This window comes from Mycteria americana, chromosome 6, assembly GCF_035582795.1.
Source record: "Mycteria americana isolate JAX WOST 10 ecotype Jacksonville Zoo and Gardens chromosome 6, USCA_MyAme_1.0, whole genome shotgun sequence".
In the NCBI taxonomy this organism is placed as follows: Eukaryota; Metazoa; Chordata; class Aves; order Ciconiiformes; family Ciconiidae; genus Mycteria; species Mycteria americana.
The window spans coordinates 56,110,563-56,127,600 of record NC_134370.1 but is presented as its reverse complement, the minus strand read 5'-3'; the positions used below and the strand labels follow the sequence as shown (position 1 = coordinate 56,127,600).

At 35.0% G+C, this 17,038-nt stretch overlaps 1 protein-coding gene across 1 annotated transcript in view; it reads left to right on the top strand.

Annotated features, from left to right (window-relative positions):
* UNC13C (unc-13 homolog C) overlaps positions 1–17,038 on the top strand; it is a 188,083-nt gene that overhangs the window by 162,100 nt on the left and 8,945 nt on the right. The window contains exons 25-28 of the mRNA XM_075506000.1: positions 885–1,008; positions 4,422–4,478; positions 5,611–5,691; positions 10,415–10,562. Of these exons, the coding sequence (XP_075362115.1) occupies positions 885–1,008; positions 4,422–4,478; positions 5,611–5,691; positions 10,415–10,562 (410 nt within the window). The remainder of the gene's footprint in view (positions 1–884; positions 1,009–4,421; positions 4,479–5,610; positions 5,692–10,414; positions 10,563–17,038) is intronic.

The following is a 17,038-nucleotide window of genomic DNA, read 5'->3' as shown; positions in this document are numbered from 1 at the left end:
TTATGCTTTTATTTATGTGCTTACTAAGAGTAGTAAGGGATGCTAGAAATATGAATTGGCATATTTATGATGTGATATGTATAATGACTTTACAATAATCTTTTTTTACATTAATAGATTAGACATAACTCTGTAAAATTCCCCACATATACATTTGTGTGATATTATTTTGAAATATTTTTTCCTGTGCCTGAAAACTGCAGCACTTTATTTGTGATGCTACTTATTCATGACGATACATGCAAGATGGTTTATTAATATACTCTTAAATAAAGAAAAAATAATCTAAGTGTATAGATTCTCAAAAAAATTTAATTTTACTGTTAGTGATATAGTGTGATTGCACAGATATGCCAGTATATAGAAATAAATGCAAATGGTAGCCCTGAATGTGCATTAACTATCAACACCTAGTTCTACATCACAGCAGAAATATAAGACAACAAGGGAGACATTTGTTTTTTACTTTTAAGACATAAACAAAACTTTACCAAAAGTTAAAAAAAGAAGTTGTGCAAAACTTTACCACAAGTTACCAAAACATACCAAAACTTTAATTTAGGGGCTTGGGAGTGCTAAATTGTATCATCCATCAAACTTTATACCTCATCATCATTTTGCATTTTTGATAAATATTATGTCAGTAATATATTAAGCAATAAATTAGATAGTGGCGATTTACATGATTTTATAATCTGCAAGTCTAGTTTTTTTACCAAAAATATTTACTGATAATATTGCAAAATAACTAAGCCATTGAGAAAGCCCTATCGGTAGAGAAAAGCTAACCCATAATGGCCCTTAGTCTGAGCATATAGTGATACAGCACCTCTGAAGTCTTAATGCTAATTTTGGAGACTGGTTTGTGTTTTGTTTTATTCCAGCTTAAGTGTCTCTGCAAAAATCTGTGAGAAGACAGTTCTGAAACGGGTTTTAAAAGAGCTATGGAAGTTAGTCTTGAACAAAATAGAAAAACAAATCGTGCTTCCACCACTGACGGACCAAACCGTAAGTGTCCCAGCAGTAGTTCACACATGTTATAAAGGATTGTAATAATGCGCTTAATCAGGTGTTTGCCAAGGGGACTGATACTATCCTTTTCTGTACCTTGACCAGAAGGAATAATATATTGACTGTATGCAGTGCTTTGCTCTCTAGTGTTTCAAAGTAGCGTAGCTAGGTTGCTCTTCTGTAGCCGGTGAGGAAGACCTTGCTCTTTGGTATATTGCCTGCCCCAACTCAGAGCAGTTTTTATGAATGCAGTATAAAAGAAGCTGAATCACTGACAGTAATGCAGTAACACCAAGAGTGTTCCTTGCCCTTCCCAGTTGCACCAGGAATTCAATCGCTTCCATTTTTGCAGCTCCCAGAAAGCCGGGAATGCTCCATCCCATTCTCCATTCCTGCCTGCTGTGCCATTCCTCATCTTGAGGCAGCACTTAACATCAGGAAGCTTAAGCCAATTTTAGCTCTAAAGTTTTGGGGTATTTTAATAGCAGGCTTGATGGGAGGTCCTCTTTGGGCAGGACTGCATTTACAGCCTGAAAAGAAGAGGGAAAGAAACTGTAAGTTAATACAGAATGTAGTGCTGCTACACGCAAGACCAGGGTGGGTGATGGCCTGACATGAACCCTGAGTGGTGACAGAGCTGAGGGCACCGGTAAAATCTGATTCTGTCTAAGGATGAAAGAAAAAGAGCCTGGCTTGGAGTGCCTTTTTTTAATTGCTTTTTGCTTTTTTGAGGGGCTGGGGTAACATAACCGTTCATTCTTCTCATTTTCAATCATGTCTAGAATAAATTCACCATCTTTATGACAAGCTAATCGTGACATTGCCATAGTGTGCCTTTGGGCAACTTTACTGTATACATCCTATGATATCAGTTAAACTGCTAAAAATCTATTGGTCGGTATCCATATGTTAAAGACATACCATTAACTCATATTATAATATGTTAAAGATACATGAAAGAATATTGCTGGAGAGGCAAGAGGAAATCTAATAGAACATGTACAAATGGTGTTAAGGTAGTCCTGGGCTACCTGAGCTATTAAAAATTCTAGACTAGAGCTAATCACAAGATCATAGCCAGGACTCCATTCACTGAATTTGTTCATATTTACTATAATCCTCTTGTTTACTATGCATAATTAGAAACAGCCTCTCTTTCAGTGAGTGACTGGGTCAAATTTATATTTCTGAGATTTTTAATTTGCTTTTCAAACATTTTGGTGCAAATTTTATCTGCAAATACATAGGCAGCATTTAAATTGGGTAACTGCATTTCCCATCAGGCGTTAGGAGCATTTATTAGCTTTATGCAGGATCAGTTGTTACACTCTGAATCATAGAACAGCATGGTTCAGAGTTAAGGGGGGTTTCTGTTACTTTTTTAAATTGGTTGCCAAGAATACAGAATTACCTATCAAAGACTTAGTAAGCCCACTTGGACAATAGCACAATATGTTTCAGTTAGTTAGAATAGTAAAACATTTGTTGAAATATTTCCCCCCCAAGAGTTTGAATGTAGACCTTTATTTAAAAAATAATAAAAAGATCTTAGTCTTTCAACCATAGTGAAAATAACCTTTGACCACCAACTGAACACAGATTTCAGTTCATCTGCCTGAATCTGCAAGCACCTCTGCTGTCCTTACTGATGCTCAGAAATCACACCAAGCAATAAGCTGTGACACTGATGCTCTAGCCCATTTCAAAAAAGCTTATTCCAGTCATTAATTTAGTAAGTTGATACTTCATTAAGCTATGGGTGTATATCTGGAATGCAGAACTTCCGCATTTCGGGCAGACCACAGAAAGGGCAGTGAAGAAGCAGAGACAAGGAGCCCTCCTCCCCCCCAACCAGAATGAAGAGTCTTCTGGATGGACATTAGATTAGTTAGTGGCCAAAGGTAAGAAGGCTTCTGTTTATCAGCCAGTTACTAATCAAAGGTAGAGACTGTGCCTACCATTCAAGACTCTTTAAGATCATTTTAAATGGTGACAGCTTGGATTTCCACAAGTGCTTTTCCCCCATTCTTCATAAAACGGAAACAACCCTTACTTCTCCACACACACTTAAGAAACATGAGCCTCCGACTAGAAATTGTCTGCAGCACGTTTTTTTCCAAATTTTGCTCAACATTGTATAGTAGAAGATACAATATCTTAAATATATAGTCTGTAATGAATAAGGAATGTGAAAAATAGGTACATAGATTACTGGATTAGGCTTTCAGAGTGCTTGCAGCATCACACGTGTATGCTACACTTCACCAGCTGTTGGGTTTTACAAGTGGTAGCCTCTACATAAGGTGTCCTAGTTGGCAGGCACGGTGAAAGGTGTATAGCTAGTTGCATTTATTTTGCTACTTCTATTTACTTTTGAACACACAATTAAACAAAATCAATGAAAAAGAGAGATGTTTCCCTTTTGTAGCCGTCAATATTACTTTCTCTCTGAGGGTGAGAGGCACAGACATTTGGAAGCAGGGTTTATTTTTTTAATTTTCATATTTATCTTACCATTCTCACTACTAATAAATAATGAAAATTTAAGCTGCAGTTCTATATTACATGTTTTGAAACTGAACCATACAGAAGCAAAATTATTTCTGGAAACTGAAACCTTTTGGAACAGAAAGACTAATGAAAAATCGTTCTGTATTGTGCTATGTAAGTTGGACTGACTTTTTTTTTTTCTCCTGAAATCCAGACATTCAGAACTATGGCTTGCTGAACTGCCAAGTAACTGCACTAGGAATTATATTTCTTGGAGTAATTATGATAAAAAATGTGAGCATAGACTTATAGTAGGATTCTGTTTGTCCCAGACAAACATGTAGGCATTGGCCTTTGGTATCATGCCAGGATTTGTCTATTGTAAAATATTGGTTTAACTTCATAACACTTTGGTATCTTTTCTTAAAAAAGCTTTGGCTTTGGCTTAACAGTACGCTGTTATGCTGTGTGTTACTCAACTGTAGACAGTTAAGCTTTTTCAGGTTCCTCAGGACTGCTCGCTTCACATTATGATTATTTACATTATTTATATTAGCATAGCACCTGAGAGCTATGGTTATGGACAAATATCTCATTGACACACTGTATAAGAACAATCCCAGCCTTAGCTTAAAAATATTAAATACAAAATGAGATACACAGGAGCACAGGAAACCACTATCAACAGAATACGCAATATTTGTATCAAGTATAGGATACTAGGGGGAATCATGCTGCAGGCATTCAACTACTTGGCCTTATCAACTGAATGAAAATATGTCTCGTGTAATTGAAATTTTCATTTCGCTTTGCAAAACAGTGACTTTGGCTAATGTCCTAGCAGAAAATAAGATCGTGTTGACATAAAAAGCAAACACACTGTAGTGAGTCTGTTTCCTGAATTTTCAATGTGATTACAGGGGCCCCAGATGATATTCAGTGCAGCCAAAGATCTTGGACAACTGTCAAAACTCAAGGTAATGGAGCCAAATGAAGCTATGAAGCTATGAATGGCTTGCTCTAATGAAAAAAAATAGATGAAATATTAGTGACTGTGAGGCCAAGCCTCATGTCTCATTCTTGTGATTATTTACTATAATAAGATTGAATATGGCAGTAACTATTCATAGGTGAGTAATGATTTTACAGTCTCATCAAAACCAAATTAAGAAGAAAGGACTGTGTGCTTATATGGTAAAGTGATCGCTAGATGGGTCAAGAAGATGTCATTCCCATATTGCACAGCTAAGCCTTATAAGCATTAAACATCACCAAAAAAAAAAAAAAAAAAAAAAAAAAGAGATCTTTGAGTTCCCTTCTAGAACCAGTTCTGAAAAAACTCTAAGGTGGGAATACTAGTAATTTTTTTCTGCGTATTATTTATGGTGTGTATTGAAACATAGCATGTACTTCTAGAATAAAGTAATCAGCACTACATTACTGAAGTCCATAATACACTTGATGGGGAGCTTAGGCGTTTGATACTCATGTCAGTTGTTTGCCAATCAATTTTGCCATTAGGATTTCAGATTTGGGCAGAAATGTGGTAATTCATGCTTCTACAAATAATTGCTCAGTTTGCTAGAGGAGTTAAAATGTTGCCCAAGTAAATCACAGGATGCTTATTTTAGACAAAGATTTCACAGGCGTATAGTCACTTTATGACTCTATTTAACTTATGTTCTAATAGGAAACCCTTTTTTTTAAAACATGGGGTATTAACAAACATTAGTTAAGATATCAGGTTCATTAATAAAATGAATTCTTTCAGTATCGTCTAACACAATTATTTAAACTTAAAATTTAACCATTTCCCTGCCCCCCAGAACAGAGAAACAATACATTCTAGGAAAAGAAATAAAGCTACACAGATGCTCAGTATTAAACATAGGTTCTTTTTCCCTACAATCTATGTTTTCAAGAAACCACATGATTGCTCTAGGTTATAATTTGTTGTAAAAGTCGTCTGAAGTCGAATTAATCCCTATTAATCATAGGGGCTTGGGGGGCATTTGGCAGTTTTGTTTGTTTATTTGTTTTTCCAAGAATAGACAGGCCACAATACTGTCTCTCTTTCAAAATCATCCGCAGTCTTAACTTGCTTTGCAGGACCATGTGATTAGAGAGGAAGCCAGAAGCCTGACCCTGAGGCAGTGTGCAATAATGGAAGTAGCACTAGCTACTATAAAGGTACAGCTTTATGTCTTTTTCTGTTCTGTGCTGGAATGACTAAGAACATGATTGACATAAACAACAGATTCTAATATAGAATGGTCCCTTAGAATCATAAAGGTCCCTTTAATATGTCAAGAACCATTTGATCCTAAACTCCTTGTATTGACTCGAAAGGAAATGTCTAATAGTCTGCTTGCAGAAAAGTTAGAAAAATTATTCTACCAGTTGCAGACAGAACAACATTCCATTAAAGGAATTGGTGGCCAAAGCTTATCTGATTCTTCTGTTCCTTTACAGGTTAGGGTTAGTGCAGCTGAAGCAGCTGGGCTAAATCCTTATTATGTTGCAGCACAGCCTCTTTTTCTCCCACAAAGGAGACACTGAGCCTGAAAAGTGTGGTTATTCCTAGCTGCACTTTCCTGCAAACATGTATGACACATGTTTTTTATAGCACACCAGAAAACAAGGCTTTCAATGCATTACTGTGCACTATTTTAAATTCAATGTCCAGTTGAATGTATCAGCTTTTTACAGTTTGGAATTCACCACCTAAATTACTGTCACTCCTAAATAATTTGATTTAATTTAAAGATGCCATTTAATTATTCTACACATTGGTCCCTTTTCAGTGAAAAAAAAAAATCATATTCATTACACACCCGTTAAAAACACTTCTGAATAAATTCATTTTTATGCATTACCAACATCTTGTTGATGCAGGTGTTTGTAATGCCTAAAACTACTTCAGAAAAATCTTAGCATTGCAGTAAGTGTTTTACATTAGATTTTTAAAGGAGCCATATTAGAGACAATCTATCCAACCTTACCTGGTGCTAATCTCATTACTAGAAATACAAATTAATTTATTGATAATTGATAAAGTAACTCTAGGATTTGGCCTCTCTGGAAGGATGAAAAGATCAGGCCATAGACCAGATGAAATATTCTGAAAACTCTGTTTTCACTTCCACTCATTTTATGGTTATCGCATTATGCTCCTAAATGTAAAAGTAAAGAGATTAACAAAGTCCTTTTTTTCCTTTTTTTTTTTTTTTTTGATAAAAAACTAGAGACTTTCATACAGTCTTCACAGACTGGGTTTCTGAAGTCAAAATAAACCATTAAGGAATATTATTTAATGTACTTATCAGTCTTTTTTCACATTAGATTCACATGAATCTAATTATTTTCCTTTCAAAGCATTTGTTCTAAATAAATAAAAGTTGGCAAAAATGTAAATTGTAACCTTGCCTGAATTTCCAGTGCTTAAACTCTTAAGACGATAGATATTAATCATTTTACTAAACAAAAGTCTAAAATTGGAGGGGAAAAGTTAGAAATAGGGAAAATCCTCTATTAATTCAGATTCTTATCTCTGTGTGTTACATTCATAAACTGAGCAAAATAGTGCTCTCTGAAAAACCTATTTTCAAATTGTAAGGCAATGACCTGGCATTATAATCTGCTTACTGTACTTGGTACATGATATGGCAAAACCTTTTTTTTTTCCAAAATACTAAGCAAATACTCTTGATCGTGCACAAACTGGTCTTACACGATTAGAAAGTGAACAAAGACAAACCTTGTGGGTTAACTCAAGAAAAAAGACTGCAATGTTGATTTAGGAATGCAGTTCATAAGTTTAATAATCAAAATAGACAATTTTTTGGTAATGCTAGGTAGATACGCTTTGTTTAAAAGCAAAAAAAATGGCTGCCCAAATAAGATCAGAAGAATGGTAAAAATGGCATATGGCATCTGTTCAAAAATTAAGCAACTGATTATTGTAGGGAACAGATTTGTGGGGAAGAATATCTCCGTGCTTGCACAGTCTTTTTTTATTTTTCATTAGTCTAAATTTTAGTACCAAAAATTAATTCACTGAGAAACTTATAATTTAATAGATGATTATGTTGTTAATGCTTTGAACAGCATAAAACAAAGGAATAATCTTTCATCTTAAATATATATAGCATATCATCAGTCTTTGTATGTTGTAAAAAGAACCTTAGCAATTCTATTTTTTTTTTTTTAGCTTAATTTGCTGCTAGGACAACCGGCTTTCTGGCCTCAGCTATCTCATTGTCTCAGCCCAGAGATAATGTTCATTGGTAATATTGTTCTGGTTTCCATTTTTGTCTTTGCAAGCACTGTAAACCCACAGGCACGCTACAAAGTGAAACTACCACCCAATATGACTTGTGTGGCATTTGTCAAGTTTTGGCTGAGACTGCAGTGGCTGCAGCATTGATTTCCACCTACTTGACATTATGCACTTGTGTCTGCACTTTTCATTTGTCACTATGCCTTTCAAGCCTCTTTTGTCACCTATCAACCTTGAAACCCTTCAGACTGGAGCATGAGTAGCAAGTGAACTATTTTAAGGTTCACATCTCTAAAGAACAGGGTATTAGGTGTTCAACTGAATGTGTAAAACCCTGTTTACTCATTATTTTTCTGCATTTGATTCCATACAATAATGATATGTTCATAGTAGTGGTTTTGCATGCAAAATTTACCATTTCTGGGCAAAAGCAAAAAAAAAAAGTAAAAACTCAGTAAGATTAGGGCCAGGTGTCCTTGTTTCTTTAAATGTCTGTTAGCTTTCATGGAGCTTTTTAGTTCTTTGTAGCTGCTGCTGCAGATAACATTTTATTGGGAGACACAACTAAGAAAAAAAATCACAGTAGTTGTCACAATAGCAGGAAATATTAACAGATTTTAAGACTTGCTTATAAATTGATTAAGATCCTTGGTGAAATCATGAATACACTTTTAAACAATTAAAACAATAGAGATTTCTTTGGAGCACATAGCATGAAATAATTCACTTGGAAAGATACAGATTTCATGTGAGTATGCAATGATGAGAAGACAAAGGTGATTTAGTCAGAACCTCTTGACACTAACTGTCCACATAGGATTAAAACAATATAAAACTTTTCAGCCTGATGATTTCATATCCTTTTTTTTGTTCCTGCAGGTATTTTTTCCCAGTAACAATCAGTAGCCATCAACACAGAAATGTAAATAATGACTTTGTTATGAAAAGTACATTTGTGTTTCCTCTCCTTCAAAAATCTTGAGAATCGGAAGGTGAAATGTGTAGACTAACATGCAATGGGCATGTATGGACTGTAGGTCTGCTTTGTCACAGATATGCTTAGGATAAAGCATTTAGTATACATGTATGTGAACTTAAATGTATATATTGCATATATTCATTTGGCAACACTCCAAATATTCAGGGAGAATAGATTCTACTTACAGTTCCCAACATTCCCTGTACTGAGGGGATCAATATTGCATGTCATCAAGTAGTCACAGTGTTTTCCTGAAAAACATTGTTTGCTTTTACTAATTAGCCATTAATGGAAGCTTTATACATCAATCTGGAGACCTAGAACTGTAATGTAGATTGCAAAATGCTTTGTAAAGTCTTTGAACAAAACACTGGTTTTAAATTTGCGTAGGTAATATATCTTTTCTTTGTAGCTTAAGTGCATTAGTTCATCAACCACTGTCTTGTATAAACTTTTAGGGAAAATTCTTCATTTTGGGAGGAAGAAGGGAAGAGAATCTGTCCTAATTTTTCTGAACTCAGCTTTGGGATTGGAAACATAACATAATACTTGCAATAGTTTACATAGCATGACATCAAAGTGGTAAACATATATTTTGTTCCAAATCTAGCTGTGCCAGTAGATCAGGAGTCATCTTTTGTTTAAAGTTCTTATGCTAATTTAGTTAGGGTTTTTTTTTTTTAATGAAAGAAGGAAGGGAGCACTCAAATTATCAGTGTAAGTGGGACAGGGAAAGGAGGGGGGCTGTCTTGTAAGCAGGCCTTGATGAACAGCTGGCAGGAGTCTCTACACTGGTGCAACTACTTGCAGAGTGAAGGTCTGCCCCCGTCTTAGGTTTGCAGGAAGCACTATGGTGTCGCAGTTTACTGCTGCATCATTCATAGGAGTACATAAACAGCTGGTCTGCCCCAAAGGAAATCCTCTTTTGAAGGATGAAATTTACTCCCCCTCTTCAAGGACAGTACCAACCAATGAGCTCCTTTTCTCTTCCATCCTCTTCTCCTTTCACACTCCAGGAAACCCTGATGTGGTCACTCAAGGATGACACACACATTTTCTGCATATCCACAGTAAAACAGGTCAAAATTAGAATCAAAAAAGATAATCACCGTAGAAACTTCCATGGAACTTCTAATAATTTCCCAAAGCATAATCATAATTTCAGGCACAATTACAATGCAATGCTAATGCAGAACTTCATATTCTAGGATCTTCTCTTTTAAAATTTTAACAAAATTCCCCCTTCCCTCAGAAAGCATATATATTCTTTACTTGTGCTGTAAACCATGCCTTGATTTTAGAAATTTTTTTAAAATAAAGAATCAAAACCAATTCCACTCTCCACAACCTAAAAGAACCCTGCAAATATATATATCCAATTTTGACATATAAGTACTTGAGATCATGAAGACCAAAATTAAAATTGTATCTATATTTTTCTCCCACAAGGCTTAAATTTTTACCTTTGGAAAGAAGCTCTGTAGTAGAGATGATGACAGTTATCTCAACTGCTATAATCATAAATCTAGCTACACGTGCCAGGTGTTATTTTTAAAAGTTTGTGTAAGAATTTTACTTAAAATTGTACGTCTGTAACTGAGGCCTCTCTCAGATAATTTGCCTCTCTGAACGACTGTATTTGTTTTTCATTTTAGCAATACTTCCATGCTGGAGGAAGTGGGCTGAAAAAGAATTTCCTGGAAAAGAGCCCAGACCTACACTCCCTGAGATATGCTCTTAGCCTTTACACACAAACTACTGACACCTTGATAACCAAGTTTATAGACACTCAGACATCTCAAAGTAAGTGAATCAGTAAGAGAGATATAAGTACGTCAAATTATGTTTTAAATGTTTTAAATGATTGGTTGCCAATCACATTCTCCAAACGCTGTGGTATTTTAGAGTTTATTGTCACAAATTTGCCCATGTGATATTACCCCTGCTGTTGTCAATCAACTGAGCTTATCTGAGGGCAGTGCTTTTATCAGCTTGTCACTTCACATGAAGAATAGGTCCTATAGCTCTATATGAACACTGAGTATCAGGGTTATTTATAGGAGCACTCCACACACAAACAGGGTTGTAGAGGCCAGACTAGAATGCATATTATAATTGCAGAAACAGAGTAAATTCATAGAGTACATTGGCAGCTCTAGATACTTTCAGAGCTGGAGGATATTAATTACTAATCACAAATAACTGCAAAAAGCATGACATATCCCTTACAGTTTCCTTTTGGGATTCAGAACAATAAATTCTGAGCAACACGTCCTTAATGTAGCACACTGATTCGACGTTACCAAACCCACACTTCTCCTTCTAGCAGGTCATTTGTGCATTCCAAAGTGACAGAAGGTTTCTGTAGGCTAAAATACATATTTTCCCTGTCTAGATTTTTTTCCTTTGTGCATTTCAAAATTCAGATTCAAAACCATCCTGCTGAAAATGTCACATGATTTTTTTTATGCCCGCTTATGAAAATTCAAAATGTTTATACTTTCCCAAAAGCAAACCAAGGCAGAGAACATGCAAGAATATGATATTAGGTGTACTTTGAATCTGGACATAAGCAACACTGAAGCCACTTTTTCCTGCTCTAGAATTTTGGTGTAGTGCACCAAAAAAATTGAAACACAAAGTCCTCTTCATGTAAAATATATATACCATTCATTAATGATGTATTTCAGAAGAGGAATTTCTTTGGTTTCAATAAGAGGTCAAGAGTTCATGGTTATGCTTTTAGGCAAAGATTCCTTCTATTTTCAAAAAGAAGCTATTTCTTACCATTTTTCTTATCAATCTAGGACAGTGTTTTCATACTTCTACAGTACATACAGGAACTGCTTTTATATAGATAATGTGCATTATATTCCAAGCTGAATGGTTTCTTCTTTCTAGAAACTGCAAATTTTTGCATAATAGTAATCTCTACTAGATTTCTTCTCAATGTAAAGGGCATTTGTAAAAATGGCCTGTCTGCCACTTACAATCTTTGGGAAAGAATAAAATTTGCTGATCTATAAAGAATTACCCTGCTCCCACTCATGAGAATCAGAAAAGTTTTAATTGGACAGTTAAGCTGGAAATCAATTGCTTTTACCTCTGAAGTACAGCATGTTACAGTATAAAAAGCATGAAACATTAGTTTTGCAGCTTGCCCTAAGATAAACTCCAAGGAATTATTTCCTTAGGCAGCTTCCATATTAGACTGAGGATCTCTGTTAATAATTCATACATTACAAGTGAAAAACATTGCTATAATACTGTAATATATAAGGAATACATTGTTTCCCCCCTCAAATGATTAACAATGTGGATTTAGGCAGACATTTATTAATTAGTAATATATTTTGCTTTTCCTTATGCATACTTCCATTGTAGCTTCAGGAGAAAAAATTATCCAGGTTGTAGCCATAAGCAGAGCTCTTTTATAAATCCTGAACCACAAACTTGAATTTTCATCATGATTTCAGCCTGAGGTCTGTGTTCATTTCTGTGCACACATTAGCATGTCTATATTTGCACACCAGTATTATCAGAAGTGTAGCCACTGGGAATGGAAGTTAAGGAAAAGTGACTCATAGCTTTTCATCATCCTTTAATGTCTCATTTAAAAGAACTAAAGAACTCATCTATTACAACCTCCAGCCTCACAACTGTAGCTGTATCATTAGCTTTTAGTTAAAATGACCCTATTTGCGAATCAGAAACTTTCTCTGAAGTATAATTAGATTTGTATCTGCCCTCATATTTGTGCAGGTAACCAATCCATAATCAATAGACAGTTGGATGTAACTAAACTCAAAGCAATGGAAAAAGGAATATTTCAAATCTAAAGAAAATAGCATATTGAATAATAACTATGACTGTAGATGAAAGTGGGTGTTCAGTTTTCCTGTAATGACTACTAGAATCGGACAATAATCAGGCCTACTTTTAACCACAGGTGAAAATACTTTTTCATTTACCATGATTAAACTGCAGTGTTTCTAAGAAACTGAAGGGCAAAAATTTGTGTGATTGGTGTGAGGAAAGGGAGTTACTTTTCCCTACCTAGAAAGCATATTCGCTATGTAAAAATGTATGTTATGGTCCTTGATACTTCCTGTATTCGTGTACATAGAGGGTCAAGTTCAGTAGGAATAACCAAATTATCCAAGAATATGCTTTTGCACCACTTCTAAACAAGGATGATTGCTTGAACCAGAGTTCTGATTCCCAGCCTTTGTACGTACCCATTCCTAAAGAGCTTCCTGGAAACAAAGCAATTTGCGTAGGCAATATTAATAAAAACATTCCTAACTTTTAAAATTATTACAATCTCAGGGATTCATAGTTTTTCATGTGGTGGTTTCAGTACACTAAATACTTGAAAGTTAAAGCCATTGCTGTTTTCAAATACATCAGGAGACTATGTTGTTATGGACATACGTCCATAAAATCAGTAGTCCTGACTCTGATAATTTAACTGCCATAATCCTACTGTGATGATTTTTTCCTTTTCAACGCACCGCTACAGACTCTCAAGACTGTTTTTGAAACAGATAACTGTTTGAATAAGTAAATGACAATGATGAGCATAAACCAGCAGTAACTTTTTGAGTAACTGATGACATTGCTTTTTTTTTCTTTTTTTTCCTCCATATAATGATTTGCCATTTAAAAGGAATATGATGATGAAAGTTGTAAATTCAATCCTCACTCAATCTTGTGAAAACAAATCTGTAACCACACTATGAAAATGAAAGATAAAAGAAAAATGTCTCTGTATCAACTTTATTTATTAGGCAATACAGACATCAGATTAGGATACTTAGTGACATAGCTTAAGTTCTGTCATATGCTATCATATTAAACACCTGTCTTTCTGTCTGGCACAGGAGGAGATAGACGTTTCTCTTCTCCGATTACATCCCTACTGCTATCCCAGATCTGCCATGCACTTTCAGCTTGTTTGGAAATTAAATACTGCTGATACTCTGATCATGACAGATTTTAACATTGGTATCAATATGGTAGTAAGGGGGAAGATTATCTACGTTTGTCCCTTAGTATAAAAAAGGGAATTTTATTTCCAGAAAAATAAGCAAAACCTGCCAGCACCTGATCTATTTTCATCACAACTCACAAATGTAAAACTCATAGAGCAGCATTCTCTTCTGCAAATGAATTATTGGTATTGTTTGGTAGGAAAACTTTTACAATGAATTATAAACTGCTAACGAAATTTAGTTCCACTTACCTGAAGTTCACGTTTAATGTTAACCAGAAAGTGTCCAGGTGATTCTGCAGTGCCTGTTGTAAGCACATTCTTCTGGATCAGTGTTTTCTTCTTATTCAGCCATACACTAGTGTTAGTACTGCCAAGAACCATTCGTGGAGCAGGTAGGTTGCTTTTAGAATCTCTAAAATGGACATTGACATAGACCTAAAGGATTTTGCAAAGCCTGAAGGCAGTTTAGTGAAAAGAACTGCATTTCAAAACCTGAGTGACTAGTATCTTACACACTATATGGTCATTGGTACCTCTGCAAAGAGCATATAAAACACAGCCAAGCGAGAATCACCTAGCATCAGTATGCCATTACCAAGCAGATCCCCTGCAGTTCAGATCTCTGATTGATTCTGTTTCCTTTGGACTTTTGCAGCTGTAAATTGTCACTTTTAGATTAGGCACTACTAATAATATACATTAGCTCATACTGTAAAAGTGATTTTTTTCTCCTCTAAATTCAGCTGCAGGATAACATTTTTACATAAATTCAGACTATAGGATGGATTGTTTTCAATATCTTTTGTGACCAAACAAGTGACGGTCTGCACTTGTGCCAAGCGTCAATCAGTCGTAAAATAGTAGCGCACTGCCAAGCATGACCTATAAAACCCTGCTCAGTTGTGAGGACTTGGGGGTTCAGTGCTGTATGGCTAAAACACACCATGGCTGGCTGACAGCTGGATGGCAGCCAGCAAGCCAGTACAGAATATCATCAAGGAAAGCTCAAAGGTTTCTGCAAAAGCCCATGTATTTGTACATTGATGTATTCATACAAGTTGTCAACCTACATCAGCTATAGACAAAAAGGTCAAATTCCAGTTCAGGCAGGACAAGCTAATTTTAACTAAACTTGAGCTAAATTCAACCACATTTTTGCAATCAAGACAAAACTATAAAAGCCAAAGGAGAAACTCTTACTGTATTTCTGTATTTCAGAAGAAAAGGAACGGACTCAGAACACTGAAGTAAAACTACATCCATATCTATTGGCCTACTGTACAAACTTTCCCACTCTATGGTATATTTGACTGTTACTCAAAGCTCAGACCCGTCCCGGTGATGCTTCTCAAAATTTGTTCCTAAAAAAAAAAAAAAAAAAAGAGAATTTTCAGCCTGGCACTTTTTTTATTGAATTAAGTTATACCTTCGCCTTTTAGACTACTTACTTTAAAGGATATCAAAATTAAAAGGAGATTTATGGCTGTGGTTTAGTTTAGCAACTGTCTTAAATCTTCAGTAATTTCATAAACTATAGCCTGTGTTGTGAATGTTTCCATTTGGTTAGCATCAACTCTAGTAACGTTTGGACAAATATGATTTTAGTTTTAGCAAACTACATAAAAAGACAGCACCTCAAGCATTACAGTGTCCTGAATTTGCTCTCATTTATTACCAGTAATTTCTCCAAAGTAAATGCCACTGTTGCATCTAAAATGGTTACTTATCGGAAATAGTCAGAGAAATATTTTTTTCTTATAAATTTACAGCATCTTAGTTTTATAAACCTCATTAGAGAATGCTACTGTTATTGTAATGTATATGGCATAGCAATCCATAGTGGCAGGACTGCAATATATTTTTTAGCTTGACTTTAAAGAGTTTGTATTACTTAAGCAGAGAAATCAATACTCATCTAGCAACATGGAGCTCATACTACAAACCCTACTTCTGCATTTAAATGGCTACAGAAAAGGCTATTCTTTCGCATCAGGTGGTTTGTATCGGATTTCTTCATTCTTATGCTGGACAACTGAAAGCTAAAATGGGAAGAAGCATCTGAAAACAAGAAAAGATAATAAGCAGAATTAAAAATATTTACCTAATGAGTATGAGTAACTATATCAGTAACTCCATACTTGTCTTGTGAAGCCACCAACATAGGGAAGGAAATTACGTGATCAAAAATGAAGAGAAATTCTTTTCAACTGCCAAGCCAAAATTCAATTCTGTGTCCCTTTGCAACCTGTAATGGTACAAGGCAAAGCAGAACCTCACTATCTTCTTAAATATATGGAATCAGATTCAAATACTAAACTGATAGTTAACTTAGAAAACAGCAAACATACTATAGTTTAGGCAAGCAGATAGAAAATAAAAATTGTTTACCAGCTCTTATAACTGAAAAAGGAAATATTTTTTCCTGTTCTTTTGCGTGTCAAAACTTATATTATTAACTGTCATATTTTGAAAGCTATACCTATATTCTATAATGAACTTTAAGTCCTACAGAGCATTTCCAGTTCTTTCATAACCTATACTTCAGACAGAATTTAACTCTAGAAATAATCCCTGCTTCATCACTGTAGTTTCAAACTGAGATCAGAATCATGTGTTACACAGCCTTATTTCATCAAAGAAAAAAATAGACCTTCATTATAAGCTGCATAAATCAGTGTACAATTGCAAGGAATGTACAGTAATGAACAAAAGAAAACATATTAACAATGAAGAAACTTGCAGAATTACAACTAATATAAGTATTCTAGCATATGCTAGTATCAAAATAAATACATTCAGAATAGTGGCAGAAAATAAATATTTTAAAAGTTCACATATAAAAAAAGCCAGACTGCTGGTGAAGCACAAGGTTTTTACAGAACATTCACTTAAGAGGCTGTCGCAATAGAAAATTTCTTTGGTCACTCCTTAAATGAAATAGTAAAGCACCTAAATTAGAAATACGTTGTACATTACAGTTTCTCTTAAGTCTTCAAGAAAATGAACACAAGCTACTAGTATCCATCAGTTATATGACATCAGTTTTAAAAAATGACTTCTTAATGGTATCAGTGGAGCATTCACTACATATATAAACCTCTTAACTTGAGAGGCTATACTTGCCTGTATGTTGCCTGGTTAAAATGCTGGACAGTATATGTGTGTGTGTATATATATATACACGTATATACATATATACAATATATACACACACACACACACACACACGGATGGATGGATGATGCTAATTGGATACTCACCTCGCAGATCAAAGCTGGCTCAT